The sequence below is a fragment of the Chelonia mydas genome, chromosome 3 (genome assembly GCF_015237465.2).
Source record: "Chelonia mydas isolate rCheMyd1 chromosome 3, rCheMyd1.pri.v2, whole genome shotgun sequence".
NCBI lineage: Eukaryota > Metazoa > Chordata > Testudines > Cheloniidae > Chelonia > Chelonia mydas.
In genome coordinates this window covers 4,557,369-4,580,424 of record NC_057851.1, presented here as the reverse complement: position 1 = coordinate 4,580,424, position 23,056 = coordinate 4,557,369, and the positions used below count along the sequence as shown (strand labels likewise).

At 54.2% G+C, this 23,056-nt stretch overlaps 1 protein-coding gene across 2 annotated transcripts in view; it reads left to right on the top strand.

Annotated features, from left to right (window-relative positions):
* The first annotated feature begins 6,439 nt into the window (after window positions 1–6,439).
* Window positions 6,440–23,056, top strand: part of SCARA5 (scavenger receptor class A member 5) — a 129,527-nt gene continuing 112,910 nt past the window's right edge. The window contains exons 1-2 of one of the 2 annotated variants that reach the window (XM_037893765.2): window positions 6,440–6,886; window positions 9,642–9,760. In XM_037893765.2, coding sequence (XP_037749693.1) covers window positions 9,649–9,760 — 112 coding nt within the window. In that variant the 5' untranslated portion in view covers window positions 6,440–6,886; window positions 9,642–9,648. Of the gene's footprint in view, window positions 6,887–9,638; window positions 9,761–23,056 lie in introns of both variants that reach the window. The other variant, XM_043542030.1, reaches the window with a different exon arrangement.

Here is a 23,056-nt window from a genome sequence, read left to right as displayed (position 1 = left end):
ACTACAGCCTTCCCTCCTTAAGGGCCGATCACCTTGCTTTCCCCGTCCCCTTGGGTCCTCCCCTCCAGTCCGTGCTTAGATACCAGAGGGAATGTGAATAAGGGAAGAGCTTAGCTATGCACAGAGGTTCTTGTCCTTAGAGGTACGAGGCCACTTGCTGAGTTGCCTTCTAGCCTTAATCAGTTCTGTATGGGGCCCCCCTGTCCACAAGGGAGAATCCGCCCCAGCCCACCTGCTGACAATCAACTCCCCTCCCCCATCGTGTAGGCGTGGAAGGGGTTAAAAGCTGCATCAAAGCAGTGTGTGGGGGGAGAGGGGTGGTGAAAGCCGCTGCAGGTGGGCAGGGTAACAGGGAGCTTGGGGCCACGGGGGTGTGGTGGAACGCTAAACCTGTAGTACACCAATCAGCCACTAAGAGGCGCTGTTTGTGACATACCGTACCTGAGCCAGTAACAGCCACACCTGGCCGTGCATCAAAACAGACACAGCCCTTGATGGACGCTCTGTCGCCAGGCCAAATCCGGTACACAAGCCGAGGTGCTGGGAGCAGCCCTGCAGCCTGCTGGGCACAAGGAGTCCATGACGGTGCATCGCATAGGAATCACAGAGGGGCTAGGCTGGGCCCTACGTGATAGGATGGGGGCACTGCTGAGTGAAGGAATCCGCTGAGCTCTGGTTTCTTTAGGGGAGGGGGAGACCTGGCCCTGGTTGGGGGTGTGGGGCTGAGTAGCCATGGGGAGGGGAACTACCCCATGTACTGCAAACACTGCTGCCAGCCCCTGAGCCCTAGAGGGGGCGGGGGACCCCTTCCTATGCACTGCCCCCTGGAAGCACATGGGCTGGGAGGACTAAGGGACAGGTGGAGTGTGGGTGAGGAAGTGCTTAGTGTTGTTTGTGGTGAAACCAGCCCTGGCATCTCTGGATCTGTCATCCCTGGTTCCCAAACTTGAGCCCGCCGTGTGCTTAACTACACTGACAGGTAGGAAGTTTTTCCTAATCTCCAACCTAACCCCACCTTGCTGCAATTTAAGCCCATTGCTTCTTGCCCTATCAGGTTCAGAAGACCAATTTTTCTCCCTCCTCCTTGTAACAACCATTTATGTGCTTGAAAACTGTTGTCATGTCCCCACTCAGTCTTCTCTTCTCTGGACTAAACAAACCCCATTTTTTCAATCTTCATGTTCTCTAAACCTTTAATCGTCTTTGTTGATCTCCTCTAGACTTTCTCCAACTTGTCCACATCTTGCCTGAAATCGTCCTCCAGTTGAGGCCGTATCAGCGCGGAGTAGAGCAGAAGAAGTACGCCTCGTGTCTTGCTCACAACGGTCCTGCTAATACAGCCCAGCACGATGTTTGCTTTTTTTGCAACAGTGTTACCAAAAAAAAATAAAATAAAAAATGAAGCATTGCAAACCAACTCAATGGCAGACCCAGATCACCTGGAGGCAGGGCACCGTTGAACGAGCCACAGGGATCACCGTGCCTCGAGTACAGACAATGTCCTTTGGGGGCCACAAGGAGAGGGCAAAGAAGACAGCCCTTCGCCCTGCGCCTGGGAAGTGATCGGCCAGGGCGATTACACTGATGAGAACGGGATCACGACCAGCCTTGGCTGAAGTGGGGTGAGATAAGTTGCTCCAGACAGAAGGTGAGCCTGGGAAGTTGAGCTTACTCTCTGGAGAGCGTGTTCTGGTTTGGATGTAACCTCTTGTTTTCACTGTCCCTGCTCGCTATCTCGTGAATCTCTGCTGATAACCGTGTTGTTTCCAGTATAAATCTCCATGCAGGTTGCTGACCCTGAGTTGAACCCTCCAAGGTGGGGTGTGCACGACTCTCTGGGGGCAGCAGACCTGCTGTTGCAGTGAGTGTTGAGTGGAGAAGGGGGCTGGGCGCTCCAGGGGAACCCTCCCAAAGTGAGTAGGGGAGCAGTAGGGAACGGGCAGCGCCAGCCCGAGTGGATCTGCCGGGGGTTGGCCGTTCTGGCTCGCTCTGCTGTGGGCGTAGCCAGGAATGCTTTGCTTGCTTTTCATTCTCCTGGAGGCAGCTGCTTTGGGGCTGGCCCCTGCTAGACACCGGTACAGCTCAGGGCGCTTCCCCCTGCAGCCGGCTCTGCGTGAGGAGCATTCTGCGAGGTGCGGAGCCTCTCTGGGCCTCCCGGGGCCAGCCCCACCGAAGCGCGCCTGGGGGTCGATGGGGAAAATGGCACTGTCCTTGTTTATTGGCCTAGAGGCAGCAGCTGAGCGGCCCCCATGGGCGATCCAGGCCCCTTTGTGCTCGGTGCACGCATGGAGTGAAAGGACAAAGAGCTCCGCATGGAAGTGTGGCTGTCAAACCGAGGCATGCTCCCTCTCTCAGAAGGCGTGCAGCCCCTGGGAAGCCACGCTCAGCCATGCGGATGAGTCCCTGAGATGAGGGCCTCAATGACACGAGAAGCGTCCATTGGTTCACAATAGCCAGAATCCTGGACCTCGCCTCTGTGGCCTATCGCTGTACACTGAGGTGGGTTTTCTGAGAAGAAAACGTACACTAGTGTAACACAGTGGCTGCGCGTATTGGGTCTTCCACTGAATACCTCAGCCGCATAGAGGATAACAACCTACTACTGCTACTGGTTTTTGGAGTGGCTTCAGATTTTTTTTATTTCCACAATCCAAAACACTGTAGAGGCTGTTTTGAGTCTGTGAGTTCCCCAGTATAACCCAGACATCCCCGTGAAGCTGGTATACCGCACTCTCTATTGCCCCGTACGTTAAACAAACTCTGTTACCGAGCGTGCAAAGAATCTGTGAGTTCTTTAGCATGTTTTCAGGCTGGGCTATGAATGCCGCATTGTGCCCCGTACGCTAGTGTATGGACAGTTTGGCTTCTGGCCACATTTTCGCTGCAGCCCCCCATCCTGCTGTTTGAATGTTGGCTATGAACCACAGACCCTGTACGATCACCCTGTATAGACACATTCCCAGTGCACCAGGTGTGGCTAAGGCAGGAGCTACCTGACAACGGGCTTTAATGCTAATTCCAGCTGTAATGACAGAGAAATTGGTGACAGGGTATATGGATGTGGGGGGGAGCTGAGGCTATTTCCAAGCCATTTGTGGCTTCGAGAAAACCAATTAAAGCTCTGTTTGGTGGGACTAGAGGCAACCTAAAAGTAAAAGCCCACTAGGGGGCGGCAGGACTCCTGGGTTCTATTCTCAGCTCTATTCCTGATCCCCCTCTCCGTGCCTCAGTTTCCCCCAAACTTTTTTGCTCCAGGCCCAGAATAGCACTGAGGTTGTTTTACACACATATCGCTGTAGACAAGGCAGAATTACACCCACCTTCCTTGCCCCTGGGCAGTTGAGACTTAAATCATGACTCTGTAAAATCCTATCAGATGCTCCCCTGAGACAAAGCGCTGGGAGTTTGTCACAAAGGGGGGGAGTGAAGCCAGAGAGACTCTGATTTTTCTTTTCCCCTTTGTCAAGTATCTTAGGGCCAAGGACCTTCCCCTCCCAGCCGCTCCTCCCTCTCACAAAGAGTTGCTTGAATGAAGTACAGGACACAACAGCAGTTGTTCGTGGTGGACGAGACCATGTGGGGCTGTGAACTGGGCTTCCCAGCAGAGCAGACTTCCGGGATTTGGCTGCCGCTGCAGAGGATTGTAGCTGCGAGCTGGAGACAAAGTGATCTCAAAGCGCAACTCCAACCCGTGGCCTCCGGAGTAGTGGATGAGCCCCACATGGCAGCAAAGCGTCAGCACCGAGTTCTGCCTTCAGCCCTGGTGCCTGGCTTTCCCAAGGGCAGCAGCCAGGAGGGTGTTTTTTCCAATCCACAGGGAGTCGCCTCTGTGCTGCAGGGGGAAGGGCTTTGAGTTGAGATTAAGGAAAACAACAAAAAGAAAGAACAAAAGTAAAGTCTGCATGAGAGAGTTGTGTAGGGGGAGAAGGGGCAGGGATGTTAGCTACATGTAATAGACGCCCCCATCTGCCTTGGTGTGTGCATGTGATCTCCCTATCCTGCTGTGTTTGCATGTGTGCGCACAACGATGCTGAGAACACCATGGCGGCTGTCTGCTCACACAGGCAGAGCACTCAGAGATGGAGGCAGAAAGCCGAGAGTTCATATATTTTATAGCCACAGGTACCCAAAGAAGCCCCCAGGTTTGGGATCTGCAGCCCACAGGAACTTGGGGCACTAGCCTCACAGTTCCAGGAAGGTCCCTTGATGCCGCTCTGACAAGGTCAGGGGGCAGACGCAACCCACTAAGCGAACCTGCAGCCCAGGAGGGCTCCCCAGCGAGGTGGAGCTGGGGTGAGGTTCTGCGTGTGGAGGAGAGGCCAGGTTGGGGGCACAGACAAAGTGCTTTGCACGTCAGCCATACTTGGCTTCCCGGGGCCTGTAGCCAGCCACGGGGAACAGATTGTGAGTTGGAGCAGCCCTGAGGCTGCTCTAGCTGACAGCAGAGGTGGCCAGTGTCCAGCACAGACCCAGGCCATAGCGAGGGTAAAAGTACCTGAGCACTCCCTCCGCCTTTCTTGTCCCAAGCACAGGCCCGGGGTGTCCGAGAGCCTGGAGCAGCTGACATGTTCCCCGGTCGCCTTGCTCATTCGGGAGAGGCTACGTCAAAGGGAGACGGTTTCTCTTCCCCGTTAAATCATTCTCATCCTGCTCCCAGGACTAGGACGAAACCAAATTAAACAGCCCGGCCCCTCCCTGGGCCTCACCTGGGCAGCTCCGCGGAACCCAGCCCCAGGAGCTAATGCCAGAGACAAACCCAGCTGAGCTTGCTGCAGCATGAGGCCATCCAGAGCTGTTTGCCAGGGACAGCGAGACCCTGCCAGCGAGGGGCACCGTGCCCACGGCCTTATTAACCCCGAGGCCAGGGACAGCCCAGCCTTGGCCCAGCAATTCCCAGGGCGCCATGTGGCAGGGCCAGCTGCCTGCCGAGGGGCGAGGGGACTTGGCCTTGACAATGGCTCCTTTCAGCCCCCGTCCATGGCACAAGAGGGGCCCAGGAGCTGGGAGGACGATGCTGGGCAGAGGGGTGTGCACTCAGGGTGTGTGTGGATCCCAGCTGAGAGGGCTCTTTAATGTCAGGGGACAGATGGGGGGCGGGTAGGAAAGAGGATCATCTTCTGGTCCATCCGTCCCTGCAATGACATTAATGACATTGGTACAGTACCTGGAGGGCTGCAGGGGGGCCCTTAGAGCAGTGGTCCCCAAACTTTTTACCTCTCACCCGCCTACACCCACCCATGGAGCTGGGACGGGACTGCAGCGACGCGGCCAGGGGTAAAGAGGCCAAGGCTGGGACCCCAGGTGGGGAGGGAGGCGGAAGGGGACCCTTGGCCAGGGTCCGAGGCCTGCAGCCGTGGCCAGGTGCAGATCCCTGGGTGCAGGGTGGGCAGCTGGGACCGCAGGCGCAGGGCCAGGAGCGAAGTTGGATGGTGCTCTCTCCACGCTCCCTGTGGGAGCTGGTCCAGCCCCCAGCCGTGCCCCCTGAATGTTACTCTGTGCCCCCCCTAGAGGGGCATGCCCCACAGATTGAAGACCTCTGCCTTTGAGGGAGGGGGGGTTTCTTCCCCCTTTTCCTCCCGCTGCCAGGAAGCTCTCGTCCTGCTCTGAGGGGAAACAGGGCCACGTTCCTTCCTGGCAGGGCTGAGGTATTCGCCTTGCCGCTCAGAAACACTGAGAGGTGCCGGGGGAAACGTCTGTGCAGCGTCACGGAAACATTCACGCTTCTGCGAGGTGGGGCTGGGGTCTGCGATCCCCGTAACCCCCACATCTGCTGTGGGGCTATGAAGCCAGTGTGCCACTCAATCATTAGCCCCTTGGCGGGGAAAGGGGAAATACCCTGGCATACATCTTCCCTCCATCCACGCACACACTGGTTGGCTCACTGGGGGACACCAGTCTACTATGACTACCAGTCAGTGGAGTTACTCTTTAGCTTGGGCGCTAGAGAGCTGTGCTGTCAGTCCTGGGTTCAAACCCAGCTGAGGGCTCCCACTAGGGCTAGTGCATGTGGCTGGAGTGAGGGGACTGCTCTTTGTGCCATCCTGACCCTTCCTGCTTGGGGCGGGGCAGGGCGGGGTAGGGCAGGGAGGGGAGGGATGGGATGGGGGGGCAGTATTTCAGGCACGAGCTGGGGACCTGGGTTCCGTTCCCCACTCTGCTGCAGGCATCCTGTATGGCCTTGGGCAAGTCACTTAGTCCCTCTGTGCCTCAGTTTCCCCTCTGCCCATGGGGGAACAGGCTTTCCTGCTGGCGGGAGGATAAAGAGCATGGTGCTCGGATACTCAGGGGCCGAGAGGCCATAGCTAGGACGAGCCCCTGGCTATTTCGCTATGGGTTTTGCCCTGTTATGCATTCCCCCTGTACGCCCTCACTGTCGCGTCTTGGCCACAAGAGGGCGCGCAAACCCTCAACTTCAGCCTTGGCAACTCCTCCAAGAGCCACAAAAGTCCCCTGCCAAGGAGCAACTTCAGTTCACAGCAGCCCAGCCCTGCAGCTGCCTCTGGCTCTGCGAAGCATCCTTCGGTGCCCTCTTCCCCAGGCATGGGGGCTGCATACAAGAGCCTGGCAAACCCACCCGGCTGTGGCACTGGCTGGTCCTAGAGCAGGCCTGGGGGCTCCCCCCTCACTTCTCGCCCACTGGGAAGGAGCCTGGAAGGAGCCGGGAGGATTTGGGGAAATCTCTGCGATCCCCCTGTGCAACCTTGCGAGAAGCTGAGCCCCAGCCGACTATGGAAGGAGCTGCCTAGTTCTCTCTTTTCTTCCCTTCCTGAGTTTCTGGAGCTCTCTGTAAAGCACAAAGTTCTTTCCCCCTCCCTTGGCCATGCTGTCTCCTAGGACCTAAGAGGAAAACTCCTCGTCCGTCCAGCTGCAAGATTTCAGCCTGCAGGTGAGTCCATTTCAGACACGGCTTGAGCAACTTCTCCAGGGTGGCCCAATTTCCCATGGCCATGGGTGGGCCAGTGAGTTCGGGGGTTCCCAGAGCGGCTTGGGAAGGGATGCACTATCGAAAGAGTTGCGTGGGAAGGAGGGTTATCTCCTGGTGAGAGCAGGGGGCTGGGAGCCAGGACTCAGGGGTTCTCTCTCTGGTTGTACGGGGTAGTGGTTAGAGCAGGGGGCTGGGAGCCAGGACTCAGGGGTTCTCTCTCTGGTTGTACGGGGTAGTGGTTAGAGCAGGGGGCTGGGAGCCAGGACTCTTGGGTTCTCTCTCTGGCTGTACGGGGTAGTGGTTAGAGCAGGGGGCTGGGAGCCAGGACTCAGGGGTTCTCTCTCTGGTTGTACGGGGTAGTGGTTAGAGCAGGGGGCTGGGAGCCAGGACTCTTGGGTTCTCTCTCTGGCTGTACGGGGTAGTGGTTAGAGCAGGGGGCTGGGAGCCAGGACTCAGGGGTTCTCTCTCTGGTTGTACGGGGTAGTGGTTAGAGCAGGGGGCTGGGAGCCAGGACTCTTGGGTTCTCTCTCTGGCTGTACGGGGTAGTGGTTAGAGCAGGGGTTTCGGGGATCCAAGAGGCTGCTACTTCTGTGACCTTGGGCAAGTTACTTAGGCTCCCCTTTTCCAAAGTGGCCACCAGTTGTGGGTGCTCAAGTGTTGTGTCCCCAAGCTGGGCCCCCCCCCACCCCAAACAGAACCCACCACGGCTCTCAGAACTGTGGCCTTCACCTCACTGTACCTGACTGTGCCCCTCTGTAAAACCGGGGCGGTGACACCGTCCCTGCCTGCTTAGTGCCTCAGGGCTGCCCCGGAGCTGCCCACATACAGCGTGTGATGCACTAAGTCGCTAGCTGCCACCTCAGCCCCAGCCCTGCCCGGGGGCCCGTGGGGCCAGGAGAGCCCTGCCCCCCCTAGGGAGAGCACAGGGTGGGACCGCCAGTGAGCTCAGGCTGGGCTTGGAGGGCTTCCTTCGCGGGCTGTGTATGTTCAGGAGGGTTTCCCCGCCCGTCCAGCTGGAGCGGCGGTGCCCGATGGAAATGCCCAGGGTTTCTGCGCCATGTGCCAGGCACGGTTGGTTTTGGCCGGACGGCCCGGCTGGATCTGTATTAAAGAGACTAAAGAACCCGCCTCTCGCTCGGCGCAAATCCGCGCTGGGGTGTGAATGCTCCACGAGCGTTCGGTGCAGGGCTGGGTGTGTGTGAGAGCCGAGTGGAGCCGTTTCCAACCAGGGGGGACTCGCTGACCAGGGCAGCCCTGCGGGGTCCCAGAGCAGATGGAGACGGAGCCGTTTGCCCCGGGAGTCTCGGTAAATAAACCCCAGAGGAGTTAGCAGGTGGCAGCTGATGGTGGCTGGAGCCAGAAGGGGCCCGGAAGGGGCTTGGCGGAGGGAGCAGGCCCTTCTCCACCACAGCCAGCGCCTGAGGGGCACACATGAACCGAAGCAGCCCCATATTAACCCCCTCCACACCACAGCCCTTGTGAAGAGTGCGCTGGGCCTGGCCTGGCTCTCCTTGGCCAGCTGCGTCACTCTCCCCAGTGCCAGGCCAGTGTAATACCCCCCATCCCCACCTAGCACTGCTTTACCCCCATGGTGCAGGCCAGGAATACCAGGGGAACGGCCGGTGGGGAGTGGGGCCATCAGGCCTGATTCCCTTTCCCTGGCACCACGCTGACCCTGATAAATTTCTCCATGGAGCCGGCCCGACTCCCACCGAGGGAGGGACTGTGGGATCAGCCCCACTGGGGCCAAGATGGGTCGGCTGGCTTGGCGTTAGCTGCGATGTCGCAGGGCCAGGACATCATGTAAGAAGGTTTTTGGATGGACCCAGGCTAGTCTCTCTAGGGTGCCTGGCCTCCCACATGGGGCAGGCGAAAGGCAGGGCCTGGGGGATGAGGGGACCCTGTGTCAGGTTGCCTAATGACCTGGTTCCACCTCTCCAGCCCACGCACCCACAGTAACCACCCAGGGTCTCTCTAGGCCCTGATCGCAGGGGAGTTAACCCACGCTGGCAGCCATGTCTGAAATCCCCAGCGTGGTACGGACGCCTTGTGTTTTAGTCCATGGCCAAGGAGGACCCTAGGGTGCTCCAGCGTGAGGCGTCTTGACGTGGTTCTAACATGGCTGTTCCCTGAGACGAACCAGGGCTGTGACAGGCCTGGGCCAGAGCCATGCTTGAGTGATTCTGGAGACCTTAGCTCACCCCCCGCTTGGCAGCACGAGGCCTTTCGGCTTCAGCACATCTGGCCTCTCCTAGCACTGTGCAGCTGGCTCAGGGACATGTCAAGGCTCGCGGCATTTCCAGTCCCTGGCTGAGCTGTCGGTGTGTGAAGAATCCATGCCCTGAGACGACCCCCATATTCCCCCCAAGGGCAAAAACCCTGCTCCTTCAGCTCCAAACCCGCAGGCATCTACTGCATAAGCTAGCGGAGAGCTCGGTCTGTTGGCAGCAGTAGTAAGTGCTTTATCCTCTCTGTGGACCGGCCACTAGAGGGCACCATCACGTATGGCTAGACACACACGTCCAAGTGCGTGCTGGGTAATGGAGCAGGAGCTAGTGGAGGCTAACCCCAGGCGTGGGTCGGGGTTACGCAGGGTTACTCCAGTGCCTACAGTTACAGGGCAGAGATGGGGGTGACAGGGAGTTTCTGTCCCTGTGGTGTCTGTGTCCCCTCCCCCCATGCAGTCTCTCACTTGGCTGTTCTATTTCCCGGACAGCGAGAGGATGGAGAACAAGGCCATGTACCTGCACACCTTCAGCGAGCGGGAGAACGGCTCCATCTTCGAGGAGTCATTTGATGGAAGGAACCTGTCCAAACTGAACCTCTGTGAGGATGGTAAGTGCGGGGGAAGCTTCCCTGAGCAAGGCTCTTCAGGAACTCTCTGCCCATGGGAAAAGGGGCACCATTCCCACACCCTGGGGGCCTGAGCCCCCACAAGAGCTGGTGTTAAACCTCACGGCTGCTTTGGGGCGAGGGGGAGCTCCAGAGGCAATGGAACCGTTTGGTCCTTCTGCTCAGCAGCCATGTGCACTGAAAGGTAGCAGAGAACTCACCGTGAAAGCTGTTCCCTGCATCTCAAATGTATAAGCAGATGGACCGAGGCCTGTGTCATAAATATAGAGAGAAGGATAGCATAAAATCCCTCCCTGGCAGCTGTACTAAATCGCTTTACCTGGAAGGGGTTAAGAAGCTCCAATATCCTAGCTGGCACCTGACCAGAATGATCAATAAGGAAAGAAGATACTTTCAAATTGGAGGGGGGCGGGGGAGGATTTGTTTGTGGCTCTCTTTGTTTGTTCCCTCTCCAGATGGAGAAAGAGACCAAGCCGGTACAACATCTCCTGGAATGATCCATCTAAAATTACAGAAATTGTAAGCAGGCAAGGAAATGCGTTAGATTACCTTTTGTTTTAACTTGTGAATTTTCCTATGCTACAAAGGTAGTTTTATTCCTGTTTTTGTAACTGTGAAGATGAGTCCAGAGGGGAGTCCTCTGTGTTTTAAATCTTTTTATTACCCTGTAAAGTTACCTTCCATCCTGATTTTGCAGGTGTAATTCTTTTACTTTTTTCTTTATAATAAAGTTCTTCTTTTAAGAACCTGGTTGATTTTAGTGTCCTGAAGATAAAGGGTCTGGTCTGTACTCACATTGCTAAGGCAATTAGTTGGTATATTATTCTCCAGCCTCCCCAGGAAAGGGGGTGAAGGGGCTTGGGAGAATATTTTGGGGGGACAGGGATTCCAAGTGACCCTTCCCTGAATTTTTGTGTAAGTCACTTGGTGGTGGCAGCAATACCATCCAAGGACAAGGAAAGGAATTTGTGCCTTGGGGAAGTTTTTAACCTAAGCTGGTAGAATATAAGCTTAGGGGGACTTTCATGTGGGTCCCCACATCTGTACCCCAGAGTTCAGCGTGGGCGGGGGGAACCCTGACAGCCTGGATGGGCCCCTGGGCACCGAACTTGCCCTCACCCTACTAGAGAGATGAAGCACCTGGGCAGGGCAGCTCGGGGGACGCTCGCACTGTGACTGTGTTGTACCTGAGCTGGGGATTTCAGTCCCTAGGGCTGTCAGGCCAGCACTTCACACTGAAACCCACCAACACAAATGATGCAACAGTTTCCGAGGCGAGCATCACTACATTAAGTCTAGGGATCGTGTTTAGGGGTGCAAGCGGGTGAGGGCGCTGCTGAGAACATGAACACCAGACCAAATGAAGCACAGATGTTGGCTGGATGTCAAAAGCCCCAGAGTCCATATATTCATTGCCTCTGAGATGTTTCTGGTTGGATCAAATCGTAAAAATCCCAGACAAGACAAAGCTCCTAGCATGTGCCCTAAGAGGCTTTCGGGTCCCCTGCCCTCATGAGGTGTCTTCCACTGAGTCCAAAGAGCAGAGGTTTGTAGGGACCTGTTCAAACCAGATGATAATAGAGAATCGTAGGACCGTAGAAATGTCGGGCTGAAAGGCACCTCGAGAGGTCATCAAGTCCCGGCCCCTGCACTATGGCAGGGCCAAATAAACCCAGACCAGCCCTGACAGGGGTTTGACCAACCTGCTCTTAAAAACCTCCCGTGACAGGGATTCCACAGCCTCCCTGGGAAGCCTGTTCCAGAACTGAACTCCCCGGAGAGTTAGCAAGTGTTTCCTAGCATCGAACCTAACTCTCCCTTGCTGCAGATAAAGCCCATTCCTGCTTGTCCTCCCTTCAGTGGCCAAGGAGAACAATTGATCCCCGTCCTCTCTGTAATGGCCCAGAACATACGTGAGGACTGTTGTCAGGTCCCCCCAAGTCTTCTTTTCTCAAGACTGCACATGCCCAGTGGTTTTAACCTCTCCTCACAGGTCAGATTTGCTAAACATTTATCCTTTTAGTTGCTCTTCTCTGGCCTCTCCCCAATTTGTCCACTTCTTCCTTGAAGTGCGGTGTCCAGAGCTGGACACAGTGCTGCAGCTGAGGCCTCCCCAGTGCCCAGAAGAGTGGGATGATTACCTCCCCTATCTTCCATACCACACTCCTGCCAATACACCCCAAAAGGAGATTAGCCTTTTTCGCAACCACATCCCAATGTTGCCTCACGTTCAAATTGTGATTCGCTGTGACCCCCAGACCCTTTACAGCAATCCAATCCCCTAGCCGGTTATTCCCCAGTTTGTAGTGATGCATTTGATTTTTCCTTAGAGGTGACATACTTTGCTCTTGTCCTTGTTGACTTTCCTCTTGTTGATTTCAGACCCATTTTCCGATTTCTCAGGGTTGTTTTGAAGTCTAACCCTGTCCTCCAAAGTGCTTGCAACCGCTCCCCACTTGCAACTCCTCCCCAGCCAGTCATCCACAGATTTGATAAGCGTACTCTCCACTCCATCATCCACGTCAGTAATGAAAATATTGAATAGCACCTGACCCAGGGAATACATAGTGATGGGAGAATCCTCCCCGAGGGGCTGACAGGTCCCTCCTGAACACCCGGCGTCAGCCTGGGCAGTGTCCGGACGTCCTGCAGCACAAGTGGTGTGTTGGCCAGAGAGGTGAAGCCTGGTTCCACGCTCGACTCCGGCTAGCTGCTGCTCTCTCTCGGGAACAGGCTGCATTGATGAACCTCACCAGGGCGTGGGCTCCCTGTGGGCCAGCCTCAGGGACCACGTCTTGGGGCTTGGGGTGCGGGGATGCACTTGGGCTTTGGGTTCAGCTTTGGATCTTCTAGCATGCCCTGTTAGAGCAAGGCCAGCTGGAGCGCGGACGCGGCTGCCAAGAGAGGGTGGGGCAGAAGGGGTGTGGGGCTGGGACCTGCCTCTCCATCCGGTAGCGTTGCCAAATGGGCGTGGAGAGTCCCACTGCTGGAAGGGGAACTCCAGGCCAGCCCTTCAGCTGCAGAGCTTGGGTCTTTGTGCTCACGGCCAGGCCTGGCTGTGGCCCCGGCCCTTCGGCCCAGACCTTGCTCGAGCGCACGGCTGTTGCCTGCCGCTGCCTGATGAGTTAGTCACTGACTGTGTCAGTGCACACGTGGGACACACACGGGGCCAGAGAGCGGGTTGCACGTGCAACTGTCTGTCTGGCGTTTCCTAACTTCCGAGTGCTTGACTTTGCAGCCTAAGGAGCGTTCTTTGAATGTAGGTTTTTGAATGTGATTATTAATAACAATGTGTCAAAATGGAAACTGCTTAACCAGCAGATCTCTTTTCCTCTGAGAGCCATCATACCACACCGCCAGTGAGCTAGAGTCTGTCCCTTCTTGGGCATCAATTGCCTCCTAAATTACAAGCCAGAACACCTGTGCAATCCCATGGACAGCAGAGCAGGTTGCTCAGGTGCAACTGATGGCATCTTGGCCCTGCAAAATGTTTATTACTGGGGATGATGTATGGGAAGGGAAGAACCCAGCTTGACTCTCAGATCCCAGGTGAATCTGCAGAGCTGGAAAACATCGCATATAAGAGCTAGGTATTATTATTTTAACTGGCATGCTGATCTGATTTGGAGTCAATGCGAGAAAAGGAGCACACGTTAGAGAGAGATTTTAAATGCTAGTTGGTGGAGGAGACTTGTTACTGGCCCATGGGGACTTTCACCCCGACAAATCCAACCCAGGTGAGACGTGACCCAAAGCTGTTATTCACAACAAACTGGACTCAGTCAGGAAAGAGTTACGGCTGAGTGTGTGTTTCCATGGAGACCAGCTAATGGCCCAAAACAATATTGCATTGTTTGAAATAAAATTTTCACAGCCCAACCTTAGCAAGTCTGGAAATGGCCAGTGAAATGATTCAGCCAGTTCCCCACTGCCATATAATTCTCCATCACTGACTCCCCCCCACTCAGTCTTCCCAGCCCATCTAGCCTGAACTCGGGAAGGGAGATGGGAAACCCAGCTTATAATGGGACAGCTACTTTCAGCCTTGAATGATGAGCCTTTGTGACATGAGTTGTTGGTGGGGGATTCCGTCCATATCTCAGTGCACAAGCATCCGTCTGGGGGGAAAACCCCACATCTGTGACTGGCACGAATTGGCCCCTTGGTGGCAGTCTCAGTGGAGATGCCAAGAGCTGAATGGGGAATAGAGAGTCAACATCCTCACTTAGCCACTTAAACCACCAATCCCCCCCCCCCCCCCCCCCCGCCCACTGGTGTGTGGTAAAGCAGAGATTCTAGTTAGCTCTGGCTGGATACTGATGGATGGGCTGGGGGCTGATAGATCAGCCTCTGACTGCCTTGGTAGCTGAGGGAAAAGTGGTTGGCGTGACAGGCTGCCTTGGTGCAGGACAGGGCAGGACTGGCGGCATTGCTGGAGGGGGCTCCATTTTTAAGCCTTCCTAAGGGGGTGGAGTTAAAGGACTGGCTCCGCCTCTTAGCTCTCCCAAGACCCACCTCCGTCTAGGGAGAGTTTATAAAAGCCTCCTTGAGTGGTGGCTGCCATGGAGGCACGTTAAGATTATGTTTGTTGCAGGGGGCTGCTCTGAAGCTTTCACAGCTCTAGACTAGGCAAGCTGCCTGTGGGTTTAGAGAGGCGCCAGAGCATGATTCATAAGAACATAAGAACGGCCACACTGGTTCCATCGAGCCCAGTATCCGCTCTTCCGACAGTGGCTGGTGCCAGGTGCATCAGAGGGAATGAACAGAACAGGTCATCATCCATTGATCCCAGTCGTCCACTCCCAGCTTCTGGCAGTCGGAGGCTAGGAGTTGCATGGGGTTGCATCTCTGCCCTGGCTAATAGCCATTGATGGACCTATCTTTCATAAACTTATCTAGTTCTTTTTTGAACCCTTTAATAGTTTTGGCCTTCACAACATCCTCTGGCAAGGAGTTCCACAGGTGGACTGTGTGCTGTGTGAAGAAATACTTCCTTTTGTTTGTTTTCAACCTGCTGCCTATTAATTTCATTGAGTGACCCCTCGTTCTTGTGTTCTGTGAACAAGTAACTAACATTTCCTTATTCACTCTCTCCACATCAGTTGTGATTTTGGAGACCTCTGTCATATCCCTCTTAGTCGTCTCTTTTACAAGCTGAAAATTTTCAGTCTTTTTAACCTCTCCCCATACAGAAGCTGTTCTGTACCCCTAATTATTTTAGTTGCCCTTCTCTGAACCTTTTCCAATTCCAGTATGTCTTTTTTGAGATGAGGCGACCACATCTGCACGCAGTATTCAAGATGTGGGTCTAACATGGATTTATATAGAGGCAAGATGATATTTTCTGTCTTTTTATCTATCCCTTTCCTAATGATTCCCAACTTTCTGTTCGATTTTTTGACTGCTGCTGCACATTGAGTGGATGTTTTCAGAGAACTGCCCACAATGACTCCAAGATCTCTTTCTTGAGCTAATTTAGACTCCAGCATTTTAGCTGTAGAGTTGGGATTACGCTTTCCAATGTGCATTCCTTTGCATTTATCAACCTTGAATTTCATCTGCCATTTTGTTGCCCAATCACCCAGTTTTGTGAGATCCCTTCGCAGTCTGCTTTGGACTTAACTAGCTTAAGTACTTTTGTATCATCTGCAAATTTTGCCACCTCACTATTTACCCCTTTTTCCAGATCATTTATGATTATGTTGACTAGGACTGGTCCCAGTACAGACCCCTGGGGGACACCACTATTTACCTCTCTCCATTCTGAAAACTGACCGTTTATTCCTACCCTTTGTTTCCTACCTTTTAACCAGTTACCGACCCATGATAGCACCTTCCCTCTTATCCCAGGACAGCTTATTTTGCTTAAGGGCCTTTGGTGATTTCTGAAAGGTCCCCTTTTGCATTGGGGCATTGTTTGTGGTTGCCCAGGGCACTGGTGTGTGTGTGTGGGTGTGTGGGTGTATGGGTGTGTGAAAGAGAGCGAGAGAGTGCGCTGGGTGGAAACAGAACTGCTCAGCCATGTGTATCCGCCTCTCTACCAGGGACAGCTTAGGCGTTGGGCACCCTGAAGCAGAGGCTCCTTTTGAAAAGTCAGCACCACTTGTCCAAGGTCACGTTGCATTTTAGTGGCAGATCTGAGCCCAATCACGCAGCTCCCTATGCCAGGCTCTAACCATTAGGCTGTGCATTGCTCCCGGAGCTTATCATGAATCTGTTGTCTCCAGACAATAGACACCATCATCATGATATTTCCCGCACACAAAGGGAGCGGGGACTACGGTCCTGATCCTTCTGTGATGGGCACTCAGGCCTTTGGCAATAGTAGGTCTTGTATCCTAGGTTTGGCTCAGCCACCAGAGGGCACCCTCACTCATGCACACACTCACAAGAGTGGTGCAGACGTAACACAGCAAACTGCTGTGCAGAGTGTAGAATTCACTGCGTCGCGAGCAGGCCTAATAGCCCTGCCTGCCAGCAACGCATAGTCCAGTGTCTGCCCCAGCACACCCAGAGCAATCCCCCCAGGTCCCAGTAAACCCGGTCAGCCTGGAGAATGTTTCTTCTGGCATTGCTATGATAATTGCACCTCTGCCAGCCTTGGCTCCACGCGCCGCTCTGCCCCCGCAAATGCTGCTCTCCCAGGGGCTCCCCGGGGAGTTATTGTGGCCAGCCGTACATGTCTCCCCTGTTAGCCCCAGGTGCATGGAGTTGGGTTGCACATGGATTGCCAAGAGGTCTGCATTCCACAGGCGAGGCGGCTGGGATGGTGATCTTATAAACTGCCCCGGCCCTTTATCAACCTCTCGCGAGGCCTGTGTGGTCTGGGGTGCGAGCACAGACCTGGGGGGCAGAGATATTACCACAGGCTTGCGCGGAACAGTTGTAGCTACCACGAGGAGGCAACATCCAGCAGACGCTGCCTGGGTAACGTGTGGGGCGTTGTTCCCGGGGGCAGGATTGGGCTCCATTGCATTGGAACACAGGGCTCTGGGGTGACCTTGAATGGACAGAGAACTCCAATCGGCCTGAGAGGGTTTGTTGGACTGTTTGTACTGAGCCGATGGATTAATTTTTTTCTGGCTGTTGCAACAGGAGATCTGATGGCAGTGTCTCGCGGTGTCGTGATCTTCCCCTCCCCCTCTCTGTTCGAAACACCAAAAACCAGTCATTATTTCTGGTCTGACTCCTGGAATTTCCCTTTCTTTCTTCCCTCTTCCTCATTGACATGCAAACATTTGACCAAACTCTCAGATCTTCCCGCATTCCTTTGACCTGCCTTCTCTAACATAAACCTAGAGCAGCATGTATCTGTCCGTCTGGGAGTAAAATCCCACGTAAGACTCTCTCCTGCACGCGCTTCTCCCCCTGGGGAGAGGAGGGGAGAACAAACGCCGGCCAGATGTGCGTCATCTTCTTCTTTCTGTCGGGCAGCCTTAGGAAAGCAGCAAGCTGAGATTATAATTTCATCTTGCGATTCCAAAGAGCTCCCACCCCCCCCATTGGGCCACCACTGTGAGCCTGGAAGGGGCAGTTTGCCCGTGATGTGTCGTGTGGTTTGCTTCTCGCCACAGTCCCAGTGTGGTGATTCGATGAGTTTCCATTGTGGTGGAGAGATCCGCTCCTTCAACGTGTTGTCTGACCGTGGTTGAGTGCAGTCCACTGCCTATGGGCAAGGCGGAATCCTGGGGCTTCTTTCGTCGGAGCTTCAGTCAGGTTTGGGACATGACAGCCGGCCCCCGATTCAAGCCAGCGAGTGCTGGCTTCCTTTCCATTGGCCTGTAGCACTGATGTTAATGCGGGACTGGAAGGCGCTCAGATACCAAGGTGATGAGTGTGGGATAAGTACCTACACAGGACAGAATAATACCAATATTAACTCTTATAGAGCATGTTTCATTGATAGGTTTCCAGGCTCTCTACAAAGGAAAACAGTGGCTGTTACCCACACGGTACACGCAGGGGAAATTAAGGTGCACAGAGGGGAAGGACTTGCCCAAAACACTCAGCAGGTCAGTAAACAGAACCCAGATGCCCTGACTCGCAGTCCAGTGCTCTGTCCTTTAGACCATGCTCCCTTAGACCTTTGCTTTCTTCTGTAACATATTTCAAGAGGAATTGAGACCGGTGTGGCTCCTAGAGGGGACTGGCTCCTTCGCGGAGGTGGCGTGGTGGCTGTAGGCGTCTATCTCAGCCGTTTTAGTTAGTCTTGGCTGCTGGCAGGCAAACCGAGTAAAGGAGGCAGAGAGATTTGGGACGGATGCCTGCCGTCCACCTGAGGGCATTTCCAAATGGAAGCGCTGCCCCCACCCCGGGTGGTCTGGCTTGTGAAGCTGAGCTGTTTGGGAGACACACACCTGCAGCTAAATCTTTCTGCAGCTAGAAAGGCAGATGGACCAAATTCTGCACTCCTGGGCCTAGCAAAGCTCCCATAGACTTTGTGGCTCGGGTCCTATAGCTCCTCCGTGCTCCCCCAGCTCAGCCCAGATCCCAGGAGGACGGGTAGCTGGAGAGGAAGGCTGGTCTAGCAGGTAGGACATTCAGAAGCTCTGAGCTGAATTCCTAGCTGTGCCACAGACTCCTTGTGAGACCGTGCGCGAGATCACTGCACCGTAGGAGTAGGACTGAGTCCTCAGTCTCTCTATAAATTACTTCTGGTGGATACTTCTCCACCTCTGAGCGGGGTCGTGAGCTTACCGCCTCGAATCCTAGGGAGCTGCTTTGACGGCATGTGGGGCACTGCACAGACACAAAGGCAAAGTTCCTGCCCCACAGCGACCGCAAGCACAGACGTCACACCGGGTTGGGGGGGCCCCTGGGTGCCAGCCAGGGCTGTGGCGGTAATACTCTTTGGAGCTCGTGTCTGCCTGCCAGGTTTTGTTGAAGGTTGCGTTGTGTCTGTCGAAGCGGAGTACTGTTGACCTGAATATAGCAAGCGAGCAGGCTAGCCCCAGGGGCTCCATATTCTGAGCACTGCTACAGCATTGGACACGCCAGGGCCCTGTGAAGGAGTGTTCCACCCCTCACGGGGCAGGCTGGGTGTAATCCAGGAGGCCCTGGGGCTGGGCTGTTGGAAGAGGGTGCTGAGTTCAGGTGGGAGCAGGTCTGGCTGAGAGGTCTAGGGAAGGGCTGTGAAGTCACCTAGCCTACAGGAGGTGATGCGCTCGCTCTCTGGCTCCTGGATTCTAGCCTGCCCAGACCCAGAGACTTTGCATGAGGACTCTAAGTTTGGGAGGATGCTGAGGCGAGGACCTTATGGGCTGTCTGTTGTGATTTCTCCTCCCCTGAGACCTGATTCCAGGTGACAGACTGGTTTGGATTAATTTGTTCCGGCTTCCCCTGGCCCAGATCCTTTATAGGGAACGTTTTGACTCCCCAACTAGGTGAAAGTAAGGGTGGGGGGTCACCTGCAGTCCCACACCTGGACACCAGGGGGCGTGCAGGACAGTGCACACCTTTACAGTCTCCGGGGTCTTTACAAACACAATCTAAACCACACACACACACACACACACACACCCTTTGACATATTTCTTTTCAGTTTTATTGCTAAAGTTGAAGCTCTAAGGGTACGTCTACACTGCAATTAAAAGCCCACGCTTGGCCCTTGCCAGCTGCCTCGGGCTCACGGAGCTCAGGCTAAAGGGTGTTTATTTGCAGTGTAGACATTCAGGATGGAGTCCGAGCTCCAGGACCCTGGAAGGTGGGAGGGTCCCAGAGCCGGAACATCTTCGCTGCAGTTCAACAGCCCCTTAGCCCGAGACCCATGAGACTGAGTCAGCTGGCATGGGCCAGCCGTGGGTGTCTAACTGCAGTGCAGACACGCCCTGAGAGTTTGTGACTTGCCTGAGATCATGTAGCGAGTTGGTGGCCCAGCTGAGGATATGACCTAAGTGTCCTGCCTGCCTGCCTCTTACTCTGACCATTCGACCCAGCCCCTCCCCACTTCAGCGTATTCCTTCTTCACCTGTTCTCAGATGTGAGTAATTTATAACAAATTAATTCATGGGGGCTTCCTCTTTCAACCTTTGGGAGCCCTCTTGGGCCATGAGATGGTACCATAATGAGCATCGTGATGGTTTGAACTGTAGAAATGTCCAAAAATACTAAAATACTGTAACAAATTTTGGCCCTGTCCGCCATCCTAGCTGTCACTAGGTGCTCAGAACTTCACAGCGGCAGGAGGGATGGAATTTGGCTCCCAAAATGCAGGCCTGAGCCATTTGAGTTAATGGCGCATCTCTGTTAGTTGTTTGCCGTATAAGGCTTATGACACACTTGAGCTGTTCTGATGCCGTCTCTCAGAGGGCGGTGGCACAAAGACCTACACACCAACCTGCTCGTTACAAAGTGAACACTGGAAAATGGGATAGCAGCAGCTCTGGGCAAGGCACAGCGAGGGGGCAGGAACTGGCTGATCGGGGTGCCCCCTGGGCTGGCTAGATTGCAAAATCCTTTGGGGGGAAGAAGAGGAGGGAGAAATATTTGCTTTTCCCCTTGGTTACTGATGAGAGCAAACCCTAAGCCCTGGGCTCCCTTTCGGAGGTTGTGAAAGCCCTGCTTGGACAGCTGCGATCCTTTCTCCACTTTGCGAGCAAGTGAGAAGGGAGTGGGTGGCTCGAGGGCTGAGGCCAGCTCCTCGTGGGCCCTCTGAGGACCTGACCTAAGTGTTAATGTCAGAAAAGTATTGCAGCTAGCCTCGTTATGAACCCCCCGCTCCATCTGTTTGGCCAGTGACTTTAATGCCCGGGCCAGCAAATGGGAACCGCATGCTGCTAATGAATTGCAGATTGACTTACGCAGGAGAGCTGGGGCTGCTGCATTTCACAGCTTAATCCCTGCTCGGAATCGCCTCTTAAAACAACCTTTCCTCGAGGGATCCGGCCCCTCCCACGGTCAGGGAGTGACCTCAGCAATTTATCATTTCATATGCCGGCCGCAGCCCCTCGCAGCTCTACACCCAGCATAACCCTTTGGAGGCTGCAGTCGTTTGCATCAGGATCCAAACTGCACGCCGGCTCTGGGGGGCTGAGGCTGGTGTATCGCGAGCAGTTCCTCCTCCACACTCTCCGTCAAGCCTGGTTTTCAGTGGGTGCTGAGCACCTGCCGCTCCCTGCGAAGTCAATGGGAGCTGTGCGTGCTCAGTGCCACTGCAAATCAGAATCTCACTGCTGGACGGAAGCAGCACCAGGGTGCCTGGGTTCTTCTCCCATCCCTCGCTGTACGATACTGCCCAGGGCACTTGAATTATTTCACACCTGGGGACACAGAGGCTCCAGGAGATTATGGGCCAGGCTCCCCTAAGTGGCCTCTGATGCTGGGTCCCTCGCCAGAGATGCCTGGGGCTTGCTTGCCGGACGTGCTGGCCACGAGCAGCTCCAGCGGACTTGATTTGAAGGTGTGGGTACTCAGCAGCTCTAAAAAGCGGGGCCGAAGTGTCTCGAAAGGGGCACGCCCCAAAAACTGGAGGCACCCAGAGTTAGAGGCCCCCTTTGGAAAACAGGAGCCTTGATCTCTTGTGCCTCAGTTTCCCCAGCTGTCCAATGGGAATAACGTTACTTGATCTACCTTCGTGGAGCGCTTTTCAGATGATGTGCCGAATGCTGTTCCCCAGCAGTGCTCAGTACTGTATTGTTGTTACAGCCGCCTAGGCGGTCACAGAGGGCCTGTCTACACAGCGACGCAACCCCTGCGACTGGCCCGTGCCAGCTGACTCAGGCTCGCCCTGCTGTTTCATTGCAGTGTAGACTTCCGGGCTTGGGCTGGAGCCCAGGTTCTAGGACCCCGTGAGGTGGGACGGTTCCAGAGCTTGGGCTAAGTCGACGCTGCAGAGAAACGGCTGGCCAGCCTGAGCCCTGGGAGCCCGACTCAGCTCGCACCGGCCAGCTGCAAGGTTTTCTTTGTAGTATAGACATAGCCAGAGTTAGAAGTCTGGCAAAGCTAGAAAGGAGATTTAATTTTAAAAGAGGGACTGCCGCATCAAAATTCCAATGGAACGGAGACACGGGAGACCTCAAGCCATTGAGAATAGGCTCTGTAAGCAGACTCCGGTTCAAATCTGGCCCAAGTTGGCACTAGCAACCAGCAATAGTTAATATCTGTTGGCAGATTTGGTAGCCATCATGAATTGGGCTAGAAGGGAGTCATGGTCTGTCTTCTGTTAGGCACGGGTCAACGTTGGGCCAAAAACTGACATTAATGCAATGTTAAGGATGGGGAAATACAAAATTAACCCTAACTCTGCCCCTTTGTGATTCTGCTTTAGGATATGTTCTCGTTTTATTCCAGCATAAATTATTTGTCAATTAATACAATAAAGGATTTGAAAACAGGCCTTAAAGTGAGACACTCAACAAGCTCAATCTGTTTAGTTTACCAGAGAGACGGTTAAGGGGTGATTCAATCACAGTCTGTAAGTACCTACACGGGGAACAAATATTTAATAATGGGCTCTTCAGTCTAGCAGAGAAAAGTCTAACAGGATCCAAGGGGAGGAAGTTGAAGCTAGACAAATTCAGACTGGAAATAAGGGATCCATTTTTAACAGAGTAATTACCCACTGGAACAATTTCCCAAGGATCATGGTGTATTCTCCATCGCTGGCAATTTTAAAATCAAGACTGGATATTTTGCAAAAAGAGCCGCTCTAGTTCAAACAGGGATTAATTCAGGGAAGTTCTCTGGCCTGTTTTATGAAAGGAGACTCAAGGAGCTTGGCTTGTTTAGCCTAACCAAAAGAAGGCTGAGGGGAGATCTGATTGCTCTCTATAAATATATCAGAGGGATAAATACCAGGGAGGGAGAGGAATTATTTAAGATCAGTACCAATGTGGACACAAGAACAAATGGATATAAACTGGCCACCAGTTGAAATTAGATGAAGGTTTCTAACCATCAGAGGAGTGAAGTTCTGGAACAGCCTTCCAAGGGGAGCAGTGGGGCCAAAAGACATATCTGGCTTCAAGACTAAGCTTGATAAGTTTATGGAGGAGATGATATGATGGGATAGCCTAATTTTGGTAATTAATTGAACTTTGACTATTAGTGGTAGATATGGCCTGTGATGGGATGTTAGATGGGGTGGGATCTGAGTTACTACAGAGAATTCTTTCCTAGGTGTCTGGCTGGTGAGTCTTGCCCACATGCTCAGGGTTCAGCTGATCGCCATATTTGAGGTCATGAAGGAATTTTCCTCCTGGGCAGACTGGAAGAGGCCTGGCGGTTTTTCACCTTCCTCTGCAGCATGGGGCACGGGGTCACTTGCTGGAGGATTCTTGT